The 16938-nt window shown below is 38.9% G+C and overlaps 1 protein-coding gene across 3 annotated transcripts in view; it reads right to left on the reverse strand.

The window, feature by feature from the left end:
* The window catches only part of LOC102251567 (zinc finger protein 667-like), a 91658-nt gene that overhangs the window by 34239 nt on the left and 40481 nt on the right, over nucleotides 1–16938 (reverse strand). For 2 of the 3 annotated variants that reach the window (XR_001361028.1, XM_005860772.2), the window contains exon 2: nucleotides 5526–5596. The exons of the other annotated variant lie outside the window; for it this stretch is intronic. Coding sequence is in view for 1 of the 2 variants with exons in the window: in XM_005860772.2 (XP_005860834.1) it covers nucleotides 5526–5547 (22 nt within the window). In the remaining variant the exon portion in view is untranslated. The remainder of the gene's footprint in view (nucleotides 1–5525; nucleotides 5597–16938) is intronic. 3 annotated transcript variants of the gene reach the window in all.

Raw genomic sequence — 16938 nt, forward strand, 5'->3', positions numbered from 1 at the left:
TCAACAAGCCCTTTCAAACAAATCTCTTGTATTCATCTGTTAGAGGACAAAAAAGCTGGAGAGACTGTTGTGAAAATGCTTGGACCCAGAAAGGAAGGACAAAATTATAAGCACAGAGATGCTTGAATACGAAAAACAGTGGATAAAATTTGGTTTTCAAACAATAGCTTTTGAATTCTCAGACAAAAGCAGAAGAAAGTAAATCAAAACTATAGGTAAGATGTTTTCATTAGCACGACTAAAATCAAGACATATTTATTTATTTACTAGTGGCCCAGTGCATGAAATTCATGCACGGGGGGGGGGGTCCCCTCAGCCCAGCCTGCATCCTCTCCAATCGGGGACCCCTTGGGAGATGTTTGACTGCCAGCAATCAGACATCCCTCTCACAATCTGGGACTGCTGGTTCCTAACTGCACATCTGCCTGCCTGCCTGATCGCCCCCCCTAACTGCTGCCTGCCTTCTTGATTGCCCCTAACCCCTCTGCCTGCCTGCCTGATTGCCCCTAACTGTCCTCCCCTGTTGGCCTGATGATGCCCCCAACTGCCCTCCCCTGCCAGCCTGATCTTGACCCCAACAGCCCTGCCCTGCAGGCCTGATCTTGCCCCCAACTGCCCTCCTCTGCCCGCCAATTTGGTTCTGATTGGTTGGTTTCTATGCCAATGTCAAAAGCTCCACCTCCTAGGCAGCCATTGGCTCCTCAAAGTTCACCCAGATTTGGTTCTGATTGGTCAGTTTCTATGCGAGTCATCATCAAAAGCTCTGCTTCCTAGGCAGCCATTGGCTCTTCACACTTCACCCAGATTTGGTTCTGATTGGTTGGTTTCTATGCCAGTCAGCATCTGTGGGCCTATCAACGAGGCCTCATCAGAAAAGTGGGGCTGATCAGCAGCCCCGGTGGAGGCCTGGAGAGAAATGGAGGTGCGGCTGCTGGCCCAGCCCTGAGAGAAAGAGAGAGGCAAGTGCTGATCAACAGCTGTCACACAAGCTATGGATCAGACCCTGCTTCTCTCTTCAGACATCTCTCCAGGCCTGATTCACAGCCCCCTCAGCAGTCAGTGCTGGGACACCACACCTGCAGCCGCAGCTGACTGCAGGACTGACTTCTGGTTGGTCAATCTGGTCATGATGGACCCAGGGTTTTTATATATTAGGATTTATTTATTTATTTATTTATTTATTTATTTTTGTTAATCCTTACTGGAGGATATTTTTTCCATTGATTTTTGAGAGAGTTGAAGAGATAGAGCAAGGGAAAAGAGAGAAAGATGGGGGGAGGTGGGGGGAGAGAGAGATTGGTTGCCTCCCTCACATGCCCAGACCTGGGGCTGAGGATCCAACTTGCAGCCCAGGAATCTAACCTAAGACCCTTCATTGTAGGGGCCAATGCTCTAACCACCACTGTTCTAACACTGGCCAGGGCAAGCCATAAGCTGCAGCTTTTCCCTAGGGTCTGCCTGAATCCCAGAGGATTTTTTTTCTGCACGTTTTTCCTGGGAAGGGCATATTGCCTGTAGGCCAGCATTTGCATCTATCAACATTTGCATTTTGGATCTATCAACAACAGCTTGTCTCTTCTACACTTCCGCCCTTGAACATGTTCTTCAGGCCCTAGCATCTTTTTTAAACTCAGTGTCTTAATTTGTATCTCAGATGTAGAAGCAGAATTTACCCTTGAGAAAACAGTCAGAACCATCTCTTAATTTAGGGCATGAGTCAGAGCCCAGCAGAGCCATCCGTGATTCTACAGTATATAATTCAGTTTTGGGCATCAGACCAGCAAGACAAATTCATAAAAATAATGAGAAATAATAATTATTCTAAAATCCCATAAAAACACAAAAGAAAAGGCTTAAAAAACTAAAGCAAATCCTTATTATGTTTATAGACATTGATAGACTCAATTTCAACAATGTGCAATTATTTTAGTATTTATCCAAATATTTTCAATAATTAAAACAGATTTTTTAATGTTGCCTAACACTTGCTGGCACCAACAGTGCACTAATCTCCATTGAGGGCCAAAGAAATCAAGGATAATGATCTCCTACTGCTAATCCACAGGAAGATTTGTGATTTTCACTGTAATACATGGTCGGAAGTAAATTGCAGATTCACCATCACTGAATAAACAGCTTGAAATGATAGCTGAAGAGGAAGATGGAATTAAGGAGAATTCATGGATGAATCTATAGCACTTAGTGTAGCCCACAGAAACTTCTGCATAAATACAGAGTGGGGTTTGTGACAAAGAACTGGAGACATTTTATTCTATGTTTAAAATAAATTACTCTAATGAAGAAGCTCTCCAGAAAACCCCAAATGCGATTGCAAGCTTTAGTCATCAATGTTTAGGCTTAAATTGACAGTTCTATCTATTGTTTAGAGCCCTGTTAAGTTGGCTGTTCTCTAAAGAGAGACATAGACAATTTGGAAAATTCCCAAATGGGGAAGGATGGAAAGAAATAGGGATGCTTAATCTAATCTACATGAGTGGATTTAATTTGAAGGTAAAGAACCACTGCCCTCAAATGTCTGAAGGGCAGTCACTAGGAGAGTGATAATTTTCTATGGCTTCAGCAAGCAAGACAAAGACCCAAGATGGAAACACAGCCAGATTCTTGACTTAAAATACAAAAAATAAAAAAATAAAAATTCTAATGTTAGTCTTGTTGCAAGTGACCAAATTGCCCCCAAAATATTGTCTTAGGTTTCTGGTGCTGACAGAGGAGATATGGTAAGAAAGGATACTTATATCCAATAGGGAATTGCTTCTAAATAATAAGCTAAAGGAAAAAGATGATAGTCATTCACAAATGTAACTTGAAATGAAAGTTTGTATGAGAATAAGTCTTCAATCATAATACCAGTACCCTATGACAGATGTCTTAAGTATCTATTGAAAGTTCTCTTTTGTTCCATGTTTGTTTGTCTTAAATGTATTTTGATGTTCTTGTTAAAAATAATTCTGAAACCACAAAATGAAGCTTCTGATCATTCTTTTCTTTGCTGTCCATTGATTTTTGAGAGAGTTGAAGAGATAGAGCAAGGGAAAAGAGAGAAAGATGGGGGGAGGTGGGGGGAGAGAGAGATTGGTTGCCTCCCTCACATGCCCAGACCTGGGGCTGAGGATCCAACTTGCAGCCCAGGAATCTAACCTAAGACCCTTCATTGTAGGGGCCAATGCTCTAACCACCACTGTTCTAACACTGGCCAGGGCAAGCCATAAGCTGCAGCTTTTCCCTAGGGTCTGCCTGAATCCCAGAGGATTTTTTTTCTGCACGTTTTTCCTGGGAAGGGCATATTGCCTGTAGGCCAGCATTTGCATCTATCAACATTTGCATTTTGGATCTATCAACAACAGCTTGTCTCTTCTACACTTCCGCCCTTGAACATGTTCTTCAGGCCCTAGCATCTTTTTTAAACTCAGTGTCTTAATTTGTATCTCAGATGTAGAAGCAGAATTTACCCTTGAGAAAACAGTCAGAACCATCTCTTAATTTAGGGCATGAGTCAGAGCCCAGCAGAGCCATCCGTGATTCTACAGTATATAATTCAGTTTTGGGCATCAGACCAGCAAGACAAATTCATAAAAATAATGAGAAATAATAATTATTCTAAAATCCCATAAAAACACAAAAGAAAAGGCTTAAAAAACTAAAGCAAATCCTTATTATGTTTATAGACATTGATAGACTCAATTTCAACAATGTGCAATTATTTTAGTATTTATCCAAATATTTTCAATAATTAAAACAGATTTTTTAATGTTGCCTAACACTTGCTGGCACCAACAGTGCACTAATCTCCATTGAGGGCCAAAGAAATCAAGGATAATGATCTCCTACTGCTAATCCACAGGAAGATTTGTGATTTTCACTGTAATACATGGTCGGAAGTAAATTGCAGATTCACCATCACTGAATAAACAGCTTGAAATGATAGCTGAAGAGGAAGATGGAATTAAGGAGAATTCATGGATGAATCTATAGCACTTAGTGTAGCCCACAGAAACTTCTGCATAAATACAGAGTGGGGTTTGTGACAAAGAACTGGAGACATTTTATTCTATGTTTAAAATAAATTACTCTAATGAAGAAGCTCTCCAGAAAACCCCAAATGCGATTGCAAGCTTTAGTCATCAATGTTTAGGCTTAAATTGACAGTTCTATCTATTGTTTAGAGCCCTGTTAAGTTGGCTGTTCTCTAAAGAGAGACATAGACAATTTGGAAAATTCCCAAATGGGGAAGGATGGAAAGAAATAGGGATGCTTAATCTAATCTACATGAGTGGATTTAATTTGAAGGTAAAGAACCACTGCCCTCAAATGTCTGAAGGGCAGTCACTAGGAGAGTGATAATTTTCTATGGCTTCAGCAAGCAAGACAAAGACCCAAGATGGAAACACAGCCAGATTCTTGACTTAAAATACAAAAAATAAAAAAATAAAAATTCTAATGTTAGTCTTGTTGCAAGTGACCAAATTGCCCCCAAAATATTGTCTTAGGTTTCTGGTGCTGACAGAGGAGATATGGTAAGAAAGGATACTTATATCCAATAGGGAATTGCTTCTAAATAATAAGCTAAAGGAAAAAGATGATAGTCATTCACAAATGTAACTTGAAATGAAAGTTTGTATGAGAATAAGTCTTCAATCATAATACCAGTACCCTATGACAGATGTCTTAAGTATCTATTGAAAGTTCTCTTTTGTTCCATGTTTGTTTGTCTTAAATGTATTTTGATGTTCTTGTTAAAAATAATTCTGAAACCACAAAATGAAGCTTCTGATCATTCTTTTCTTTGCTGTGGTTATGTTTCTCCATTAGAGTGGTTACGATTAATTTAATAACCATGATTTGCCTTCTGTCTTGTATAATGACTTTGAAACTGAGGAATCCCAAATCACTGGATTTTTATCTGATTAGGCTTCTGTGATGTCTACAAGTTAACTTTCTTAAATCCCCATGAGACTGGGTCACTGAGTTGAGTTTCTAGGGTGAGAAATTAAGGTGTCCTTTCCTCACCTCTAAAAGACTAATTGGTATCAACACAATGCCCTCAAAATGTCCTTTTTGGGGGGAACTTAAATGTACTTCTAATCCATGCAATTTTGGATTATCTAAAAGCTTACTATGGGTATTTACTTCGTGAGGTTAAAATAACAACAATTGTTTATTTGATCAGTGTCAAAATTGCCAACATGGATCTATAGGTACATTTGTGAAAGAAGCAGGATTATAAACCTCATCAGTTGAAAATATATCTCAAATTGCTGTAAGACATTTAATTCCCAAGAATATAAGAGCTTTCCAGAAAGTGGTCATTTCCTGCAATTATCTTATTCAGTTCCCTAGGATCGAATAATATTTATGTTCTTCTACCCATTATTGGGACTGCCAGAATGCATTTATTTTCACAGGATTATGTCCTCATTGCATCATTCTTACCACCTATTCTTAAGTAGTTACAAATCTCTCCCTTTTTTCCTCACATTATTTCTTTTATCTCTTTTTCTCCTTACCTGTCTTTCCTTCATCCATCATTGCCCTCAGGAGCAATTAAGACAATTTCTTTGGCTTTTCTTCAGGCAATCTGAGTAGAAAAACAAGAGAATTAGACCCACATATCTCTAGAAAGTAAGTGACATTCAAAGATCCTGGACAAAATGTTCAGATACATATATGAAATCCTTTGTATAATCTGAAGTGATCATATGTTTAAACAGTAAGCTAACTGTTCCAACAATTCACACACGCACATTTTATAACGAAAACTGTAATGAAAATTAGTCAGGGTATACTACTTCTGGAAAAACAGGTTTTGCCTTCACCAGGCTAGAAAGTGCTGTTTATTTTTCCATCAGTGAAAGGAAAAGCGTGGAGGCAGCTTTCAGCTCTCAGCAAGCTCCAGCTGCAGACTCTACTGCACTGCTTGTCGCGCTGCTGGGACCATTAGGTTACAAGCGTTGGGAGCATGGACAGGGGACCAGAGCCTTCTCCAGTCAACCTGAGTACTGAAACATCTGTGAACAGTGACGTTCAAAAATGAAGCCTCTGATAAAGGAGTGAAACTGCTCTCAGAAAATACGTATTTCGTATTTCTGCCATCTGAAATACGAAATTCTCCTGGCAACAAGTTAGAGAAAACTTTCTTTAGTTAAAAAAGAAAAGGAAGAAAGAACTAACAAATTAGCCTTTCAAGGCAAGTGGTGCTTACTCAAATGCTAGGAGGAGAATAAAAGCTTATAATTTTGGTACCAGCTCTCACAGGAGAGACTAAACACAGACAATTACAAATGATAAATATATACACAGAATCCATTTCTTTGTTTAAAGATAAGCACATTCAAAGCAATGGGAAAGCTAGTAAAAAAGAGTCTGTCCAGAAAGGCTTCCAGAAGAATGTCAACAGTGTCAAAAGAAGGGCTACTTACAAATCAAATTTAGAACTTGAAGGTATCTTAAACCTATTTAGTTCACATTTCTATTTTTTAGATATGGAACTAAAGAGATGCTGTACATGAAACAAAGACTCTAAATTCTCACAGGGAAAAATCACACTGAAATTTGGATCTCTTGAGACTTAGAGTTCTTGCCATCCAATAAATACTCTATTCTGTAAGCACTTATAGAGAGAGGGCTTAACACAAGGATGGAGGTTCTGACTTCAGTGGGACACGTTGAGATGAATCTACAGCAAACATCTCCTATCACAGGAGAGATAGCAGAAGAAGGACTTTCTAACACAGATTGTGAAGGTGTTGTGGCAGAATGCACAGGAGAATGATCAGCCAGCACTCTGAGGGAGGAAAGTTTAACCTTTACTTCGAAGATCTGCTAGTCTAGGGGAATTCTGGATCCAAAGCCTGAACTGAACTCGTGGGGAGGCTCTGACCTATATATCTCCTCCTGTGGTGGGCCCTGAGGGTCCCCGAAGCTCCACCCAAGTCAGCTGTAGCGGGGCCTTGGGGGCATGGTCCGCAGCTCCGCCCAAGTCAGCTGTGGTGGGGAAGTAAGACTACAGTAGGTTGCAAGCCCACCCCGCACCCCCCCCACCCCATTTTCCTTTTCAAAGGGATATGGGTCATAAAGGAAGAACAATATACATCCTATTACATTAAACAAAGAATGTGAGAACTGACAAATACTAAACTATATACATTTATAAACATGACCCATGATCTAATAATTTTGTTGTTGTTGATGATGTTAAGATATAAAAAGTTAGTGTTCTATGGTTCTATGAAGACTACTTTGATGGCAAGTTATTGGGCCATACTGTTTCTTTTATCTTTCAAAACTTATTTGTTTGACCCTATCTGGTTAGGCTCAGTGGATAGAACATCAGCCTGCAGACTGAAGGGTACTGGGTTCGATTCCTGGTCAATGGCACATGCCTCCATTGCAGGCTTGATCCTGGCCCAGATTCAGGAGGCAACCTATCAATGTGTCTCTCTCACATCAATGTTTCTCCCTCTATCTATTTCTCCCCCTCCCTTCCACTCTAAAACTCAAGGGAAAAATATCTCGGGTGAGGATTAACAGCAACAACAACAAAAATAAATTAAATAATTTATCAATTGGTGTGAGAGTAGGAAGGACAGTTTGACCATTTTCTCCAGTGAATCTTAAATTGTAGGTCAAATTGGCAACAGGTACATACATGTGGAGAGACTTCCATAAATTTTTCAATTTAATAAAAATTACTTGAAAAGTATAGAAAACTTCTCACTTTTTTATTTATAGTAAAATAACATTTTTATGATCTAAAAGTAATATATACTTTGCTAATTTCCTATCACAAATTGCTACAATTCTCTGACGGTGAGAAGTTGGAACTAAGTCTTCTGGGACTTAAAGTCCAGGTGGCAGTGCTAGCACCTCCTGCAGGATCCTGAGAAGCCTGTGTTCCTTGCCTCTTCCAGCTCCTTCAGGTTGCTGCATTCTTTGGCTCTTGGCCCCTCCCTTCCTCCAATGTCTGTTTCGGTCTTCAGGAGTCACCTTCTCCCTTTATTGACTCTCCTTCCTCCCTCTTATAAGGACTGACATGATTACAGACCTGCCCAGATAATCCAGGATAATCTTAATTTAGATTATCCAAGATCACATGTGCAGATACCTTTGGTCATATAAAGTAACATTCACAGGCTCTGGGGATTAGGTGTTACAATTAAATCTACAAATATAAAAAGTTATATTGTAATTCTGGAATGTCTGATCAATCTTATTTAAAATAAAATTTAGAGAAAATAAGAGGCTGAAAAATAAACTAAAATTGTTTTATTCTTTAATATCTCATTCTTTCTCAAGTCTATGCATGAATGCTTTGTATTATGCCTCTATATGGGCATCCTTTTCAATCTACCATTCAATAACGGATGCCACTAAGGTGCCATCTAACATTGGATTTCTTTTTTTTTTTTTTTTAAATATATTTTATTGATTTTTTACAGAGAGGAAGGGAGAGAGATAGAGAGTTAGAAACATCGATGAGAGAGAAACATCGATCAGCTGCCTCCTGCACATCTCCCACTGGGGATGTGCCCGCAACCCAGGTACATGCCCTTGACCGGAATCGAACCTGGGACCCTTCAGTCCGCAGGCCGACGCTCTATCCACTGAGCCAAACCGGTTTCGGCCTAACATTGGATTTCAATTTTCCCAGAGACTATACTTTAGGGACACACTTTTATTTAATATAGCAACAAAGACGAACAATTCCATAGAAAATTCTGATTCTTGTAATGAAGTTTAAATTCTTTGCATTTTAAATTGGGTTCTAGATTTGTAATGAGAATAAGCCAATTATTTTCCTGGGATAAGTATGTCAAAGCCAGTTTCTAGCCTCAGATTATATGCTTTAATTCAAAATGTTAAAAGGTCCATTTGTGAGAACATTTCATGCAATGTTTGATTTTATTTCAAGGTAATGAGGAGTGAAATCTGAAGCCACATTCTGAAACCTTCTAGCCTTTCCAGTTATTCCCAATGACGCCAACCTTGAATGTTTTGAAAAAGTAAGTGCTCCTAGTGCCAACACTAAGGAAATGTTTGCACAGTTCTTTGGTGCATGTCATTCTGAGTGCTGCTTTTATTTAATCTTCATAAAGCATTAGATTAAAAAAATTAGTTTTAGAGAGAATGGCATTTCTAAATATTCAGTAAAACTATAAATCACCTCGTTTCCAGTCATAATACCTATCTCAGTTTACTTCCCTTAATTCTAAATCTGGAACTGATGATTTCATGGAAATAAATTCTTAAAGAAGTAAGTTCATATCAACAAGGAATTAAATGATAGATATACCAGTAGGGTCTCAAACTTGTATACTCTTGTCCTTATATTTACCACACAAAGGATTGACAAGTAAAAGGAATACATCATCTTTATTATTTCTATAATAATACTATTTAATGATATTGCTTTGACTTATTTAGTGTTGACTTGCTTAGTTCTGCTCTTGGGTGGCCAGTTCATGGTGGAAAAAGAAAGTAATTATACTAACATATTTAAATAGTACCATTGGCCTTTTAAAATTTGCCTTTGCCTAAGACAAGGTGCATATAAAAGCTGATTAGAGCTTTTTCTAAAGAATGCCAATAAGATGGAGAGATAGCAGAAAACAGTGATAATGGGGATTGTTTCTAAGTGAATTAATCAGTTTTATGAGGGCAGGGGCAGACTGAAATATGGTGTCAGTGAAAAGGAGGTATATTCAAGATGACAGCATCCTTTCTTGCTTGGGTGACTGGATGGATGGTAAATCCATCTAGATACTAAAGAAAAAAATACGGGTTTTGGGGAAAAACAATGATATGTTTCACTAGAAGTGCCAAAAAAAAAATACAGATTGACAATGATATCTTCTAAGACAGAGATGAAAAAATAAATTCTGGAACCATAAGAATATGTTTGAGCCCTAGTCAATTTGGCTCAGGGTAGGCTGGATCCCCGGCCCTAGTTAGGGTGTGTGTGGGAGGCAATCAATTGATATCTCTCTCACATAGATGTTTCTCTATCTCTATCTCTCCCCCTCCCTTCCACTCTCTTTAAAAATCAATGGAAAAATATCCTCCGGTGAGGATTAACAACAACAACAACAACAACAAAAGTATGTTTGATAGGTGAAGTCCTGTAGTAATACCAGATTCAGCCTGTCCTACCTGTGTGATGTAGGTATTCCCTTAGTTGTGGTGCAACTCAGCTAGTGTCTGCATCTCTCAGATAGACCTCCCATGGATCTATCTTCGTTCTGTGAATTCTTGGCAGGAGGGAAGTTCAGGAGCCTCTTATGTAACCATCTTGGTCCACAATCTGCTAAGCTTAGTACTTAAAACATTTTTACTTCAGTATGTACTCATTCCCATGCTTATCTAGTCTCATAGTTTTAAATACCATCCTTGTGATGATTACTGTCCAATGTATATTTTCCACCTGGATCTCTTCCCTAAAATCCGTACATATTTATCTATTTTTCTACTCTGCCTTCCTACTGGGATGTTTAATGGGCACCTGAAAATTCACAAAGAGAATGCTAGATAGAGAATGCAAGGAGATGTAAGGAATCAGCCTTTAGCTTTAATACTGGAATTTTCTATCAGAAAATCATGCAAATAATATCTCTGATGTTTTTGCCCACCTCCTCAGAATTAGACACTTTACATTAATCCCCAAACAATTTTCTAAATTAAGTTAAATTGATCCTGTGCTATGAATGAGCACCAAGGCTCAGAATGCTTAAACAACTGTAAATCATACAGTCAATGACGGTAGAGCTGGAACTGAACCCAAGTGGTCAGAACCTGATTCACCAAATTGTCTCAGTGAGTTCATTTCCTAATAACTTCAGGTAATATACTCATCAAGAGAAGCAAAGGTTTCCAGGATGAAGTTAAAACAGCTGTAATAAAGTTTTCTTTTAAAGGGTCTTAACATATGTTGAATGTTTTTGTTGTTGTTGTTGTTATTCATATGCCAAATAAAATACTTGGCTCATTAATTTTGAAATGTATCTTTGGCACACTGTATTTTTAGTGTTCTTTAAAATTTACTATTTATAGATCTCTTCCATAAATTAAAAGCCACTTTCCTTGGATATTTACTGATGGTCTTAATTCATCCTTCAAATTTAAGTCTTGCTTTAAACAAACAAATAACAAAAAGCCCTTAATGGAATCTTTAATTATGCTTTCCCAACTACCTAGTAAAAGAAAGAGAGGAAGTTGTGGCCATCTTTTCTCTAATTTCCACAAACACAATCAACATATCCCTGATTCCTCGTTGAAGAATAAGTAACACTTTTAAAAAGTAACATGATTGAATATGGCAGGATTTTTGACCTAGGAACCTTTCCCCAAAATTAATTATTTTGATTTTATTATTTTACTTAAAAATGTGAGCAAATGTGTCCACCTCCATCACTACTCAAATTTAAGCTGCCATCAGTTCTCACCTGTCACGTTCCAGCAAGCCGGGAAAACAGACTCCATGTGAGGCCTTTCACATGTTGTCAATGGTAACCTTTGTAATGGAAGACTGGAGAAGCCAAATAAGGTAGTGAGGTGATCCCAAGATCAGCAGCATCAGGAAGCATCTACTACTCCTGAAGGGCCAATGACAGGACGTCATGTTCTCAAAGCTCAAAGCCAAGGTTGTCTGGCAGGAGCTGACACCGTCTTGGAATCTACATGTCAGGAACTCAGACCTCAGCAGGAGGAGATTTCTGACAGGAGATGGTGCTATGGATGGATGAGTGACAGGTGATTCATGGTAGGCAGAGTAATGGCCCCTACAGATGTCCACTTCCTAATCCCCAGATCCTGTGCATATGTTACCTGACATAGCGGAAGGTACTTTGCTGGTGGATTTAATTAAGGATTGTAAGATGGGGAGATTATCCTCAATTTTCTGGATGGGCCCAATGTAATCACAAAGGTCCTAATAAGAGAGGCAGTGAATTAGTCAGAGAAGAAGATGTAAGGACAGAAGCAAGGGTCCAAGTGAGAGGGAGATAACTGAACATGCTGTGCTTCTAGCTGCAATCATGAGGAAAGGAACACAACCCAAGGAATGCAGGAGGTTTCTAGAAGCTGGGAAAGGCGAAGAAACAAATTCTCCCTTAGACTCTCCGGAAGGAAAACAGCCTTGCTGACACCTTGATTTCAGCTCAGGGAGACCTTTTTTCAGACTTTTCACCACCAAAAATGTAAGATAATGAAGTTATCTTACTTTAAGTAACTAAATTTGTGCTAACTTGTTACAGCAACAATAGGAAACTAATACAGGATGGAATACCCAGATTCATCCCATCACCTGCTTTCTAATCTTCCACCAGTACCTCCACATGGAAGGCTCTATCAAAGAGCCACAGGAGCAGTAGTTCTCCGCTAGAACGGAAGAGGTGGGGGGAAAGCAGAGATCTTCCTTTGTCCGTTCCTGAGCTCTGCAACCCATTGACTTCTATTTGGCAAGTATGGAGTATAGAGTATATAGAGTATGGAGTTTATTTGGTCCTGGACCCTCCTGTGTTGTTATTCTACACTCTCCTATTTTTTTTTTCTATTTCTATTAGCAGCAAATGCCCCCAAATATATATCTTTGTCCAAGACCTCTCCTCTAAATCCAAACCAGTATAACTGTTAGAAATCATCACTTGAATGTTTTCAGGTTATCTTAAAACCGACATGTTAAAAATGAACCACCTGAAATGTACTCGTGTGTTTAGCCTGTAAGAGTTTATGTATAGGGATATAATTAAGGCAAGTCTGAAGGTCTATTACTGTCTCACATCTTCCTTCCTTCTCTCCAATCCTGTTCCTTGTTCAGTATTTCTTCTCCAGTAAATGGAGCTGTGAAAGGTCCAAACCTGGGAGTCATTCTTGCACAGTTCCTCACTGTCCTCATCTCTCACCCCTAATCTGCACATTAGGCAGAGTGAACTTTCCAGAATGCAAATGTGTCAGATCATGAGCTCTTCAGTGATCACCCAATGCTCTCTGTATAAAGAGCCATATTCCTGAAGTGGCTCTCAGACGGTGCATGGACTGGCCCTACCTGATACTCAGCCTCCATTTCAAGCCACACTCTCTATCATGCTCTGCACACTAACCAGGCTGGCCTCTTTCTCTTCCAACAAGCCAAGTCATTTCCCCATATACATTGTTTATATATGCCTGTCTAGTCAGCTCAGGCTGCCATCATAAAATATCATAGAAAATCGAAATTCATTTTTTCTCAGTTCTGGAGGCTAATGAGATCAAGGTCATGGTATCAGCATGGTTAGTTTCTGGTGAGAACCTTTTTCATGACTTGTGAGCAGCTTCCATCTTGCCATGTGCTCATATAGCCTCTGTGTGCATGCAGGTAAAGAGGGAAAAAAGATTTCTTTTGTGTCTCTTTTTATAAGGGTACTAAATACATCATGAAGGCCCCACCCTCATGATCTCATATAAACCCAATTATCTCCCTAAACCTCCATCTTCAATACCATCTCTTTGGGGAGATAGGGGTTCAGCATATAAATATGGGGGAAACACAATTCAGTCCATAATAATGTCTTTGCCTTGAACACACTATATACCCCTTTCTTATAACTAAACCCTAAGGAGCTTTTTGTAGACAGCCTTCTATGATTCCTCGCTAAGAATACATTTAGTCCTCTTAACACAAATTATCATGTTCCTTTCATAACATATATTACAAATGAAATTTTAGTTTTATTTATGTGGTTACCTGAATAATGTCCCCCATCTCCCATATTCTGTTGTCACCTCTTTAAAAGGAGAGAGAATAACTTTCTATTCATCCCTATATTTCTACATTGTTCAAAACAGTGTCTGAGATATAATACATATACAATAAGTATATGCCAAATGAAATCATGAATGAGGAAATTAGTTCCCAACAGACTAATAGTTGCCAGAGGAGAGGAGATTTGGGGGACCAAATTAAAAAAAAAAGTAAAAGGATTGAGAAGTACAAATGGGTAGTTACAGAATAATCCATGGGGATGTAAAGTAAAGCATAGTGACTATAGTCAATAATATTGTAATAACTATGCAAGGTGCCAAGTGGGTACTGGAAATATCAGAGGGAACACTTTGCAAAGTATATGATCATCTAACCACTATGTTGTGCACCTGAAATTAATATAAAATAATACTGAATGTAAACTATAAGTGAAAAAGAAAAGAAAATTATTTTCCAAATTTTGCTTCACCACTTCCTAGCTACATAACCTTGGACAATTTACTGAACTTTTCTGAGCCCCAGTCTTATCATCTTTTTCACAAGAATCGCAACAACTACCTGGTGCAGCACATCTAAAACATCTAGCTCAGTATGCGGCTGTCAGATATGGGATGTGAGATATTTTATCAGATATATTAAATGCCCTCATAAATGCTCAAGAAAGAGAGACTTTCTCTCCTTGATCACACTTTAGTCAGCTCCTCTGAGCCCCCTGCTTAACTGACCCTAACTCGGGCTCCTATCTCCACAGTCAGTGTAGAGTCCAATTTCCCTAAGAACCTACTGTCAGATGAGCCCGAAGACTTCACCCTGATATCTGGCCACCCTCAATATCAGATCAAATTCCTCACCTCCAACCTCAGATTCCTGACCACCCATGTCTGTCTTCACTAAGAATCCCCCTCATCTTGATGTTTCCTCAGTAATTTCCCAGTCATTGATCCCACCCTGCTCCTTGACTGTAAATTTTCACTTTGCATAACTCAGAATTTAAGCCCGATCTCTCTCCCATATTTCAGCAGACTATCTTGAATAAACTCTTCCTTAGTGTCTTTATTAAGTATCCTGGAAAACTGGTCTTTAACACAAATGTTCAAAACAAGGTAAGTTTATTGTATTTACTGTTACTCAGGCCCAAGTGAGAATTTTATATCAGTGAGGAGATCTGTTTAAGAGAAAAGAGCAGAGAGAACATAGAATCTAATAAAAATTAAGATGTAATGATTTTAGTAAGATTCAGAGCCAAAGATAGAAAGATGATCCTTGCTGTTTATACAAAGGGAATAAATTATTTGGAGACAAAATTGTCATATATGAAAATATAGTAGTACTAGACTGTAATTCCCATAATTCTGCAGCTGCTCTGAGTTCAACTCAATGCCCTTTAGGCCCTAGGAGAAAAAAAATTCTGAAATGCCTATCACGAGAGCAGTGGCTACTGTTATTTCCCCACATCAGTGGGACAATTATCAGAGGATCAGAATAAAAGAGATCAAAGCTATTTCATGCCACTTGTATCTGCACTTGAACACTGATACAGGAGGTTGAGTAGAGATTGTAAAACAATCCTACTCAGCTTCTAAGGAGCAATTATTTTTTAAAAGGAGGGAAATAGCTTAGTCAAAAAAACGAACTATAAAATATATGGCTATCATCTCAACAAAGAACAAAAAATGGTAGCCAAATATAATTATGTTTTTTTAAAAGAAAGCATAGAGGATTTTATTCTGAGTAAAACCTCAAAAAGTTAGTTTCATGGTCACTAAAATTTTAATTATATATCACATACATTTCAGATTAATAATATTCAATGTACATCAACCAAGAAACTAATATTCAGTGCTTAAAAATATACAAGTCAGATATAACCTCTATAATAGAAGTAATTTTTTATTCATCTGTGCTCTGAATTAATATCTAACCCTCCAGGGAGTGTCTTCTCTGTTTTCTTTTTGCATATTTAGAATTTGTTTGTAATTACTTCTTTATTTGTCTCTCTTCCCAACTAAGCTGTGAGCTCTTTGCATATAAGAACCTGGTCTTGCCCTGACTGGTATTGCTCAGTGGTCAGAGTGTCACCCCAGGCACTGAAGGGTCAATGGGTCGCAGGTTCGATTTTCAGTCAAGGGCAGGTACATGGGTTGCAGTTTAGATACTCTGTCCAGGAGGCAACCAATCGATGTGTTTCTCACACATCATGTCTCTCTCTCTCTCTTTCTCTCCCTCCTGACCCCGCCCCCTGCTCTCCCTTCCTCTCTTCCTCCCTTCCACTCTTTCTAAAAATGAGTGGAGTGGAAAAAATATCCTCTGGTGAGGATTAACAACAACAAAAGAACCTGGTCTTATCTTGCTAACCCCAAAGCCCAGCACCTAAATATAATAGAAGCACATTTTAAAATACATTGAAAAATGAGAAAACTTCATATATATTAAGTATCATTCACCATACATATTTATAATTGTAAAACTTATTAAATTTAACAGAAGTTAATAACCATGTGCCAGTTTCTGAACTTGTTGCTATCCTATCTAATAAAAGAGAAACATAGTAATTAGCCGTATGGCCTCTCCCCTTCCCATTGGCTAATCAGTGACATATGCAAATTAACTGCCAGCCAAGATGGTGGCCGGCAGCCAGGCAGCTTGAAGCTAACAGGGAGGCTTCCTTGCTTCAGTGACGGAGGAAGCCAAGCTTCCCCGCCTGCGCTGCCAGCCTCTGAGCTTGCAGTTTGAAACATTGTAACAAATATAGAAGCTAAACAAAACCCCAGAAACCGGCTTTAGTCAGCCAGGCTTCAGCCAGCAAGACAGCAACATTGTTTCGAATACAGAAGGTAAACAAAGGCCAGAAACCTGCTTTCAGCAGCCGAGCCTCAGAGAGAAAGCTGGCTCTCAGCTCCAGTGACAGGCATAGAAGGTAAATAAATGCCAGAATAAAAAAAAAGAAAAAAGGGAGAGGTTTGGAGCTCCAGTCGCCCACCAGCCTGAAAACAGCCCTCAGCTTTCAGCAGAGCCTCAGAGAGAAAGCTGGCTCTCAGCTCCAGTGACAGGCATAGAAGGTAAATAAATGCCAGAATAAAAAAAAAGAAAAAAAAGACCCAGACTGCCCCAGTGGGGACCCCCGCCCTGAAGCAACAAGATGGAGGCTAATTTGCATACTGAAGGCAGGCAGCAGCGCAGCAGCA

Source organism: Myotis brandtii, unplaced genomic scaffold (assembly GCF_000412655.1).
Source record: "Myotis brandtii unplaced genomic scaffold, ASM41265v1 scaffold14, whole genome shotgun sequence".
In the NCBI taxonomy this organism is placed as follows: Eukaryota; Metazoa; Chordata; class Mammalia; order Chiroptera; family Vespertilionidae; genus Myotis; species Myotis brandtii.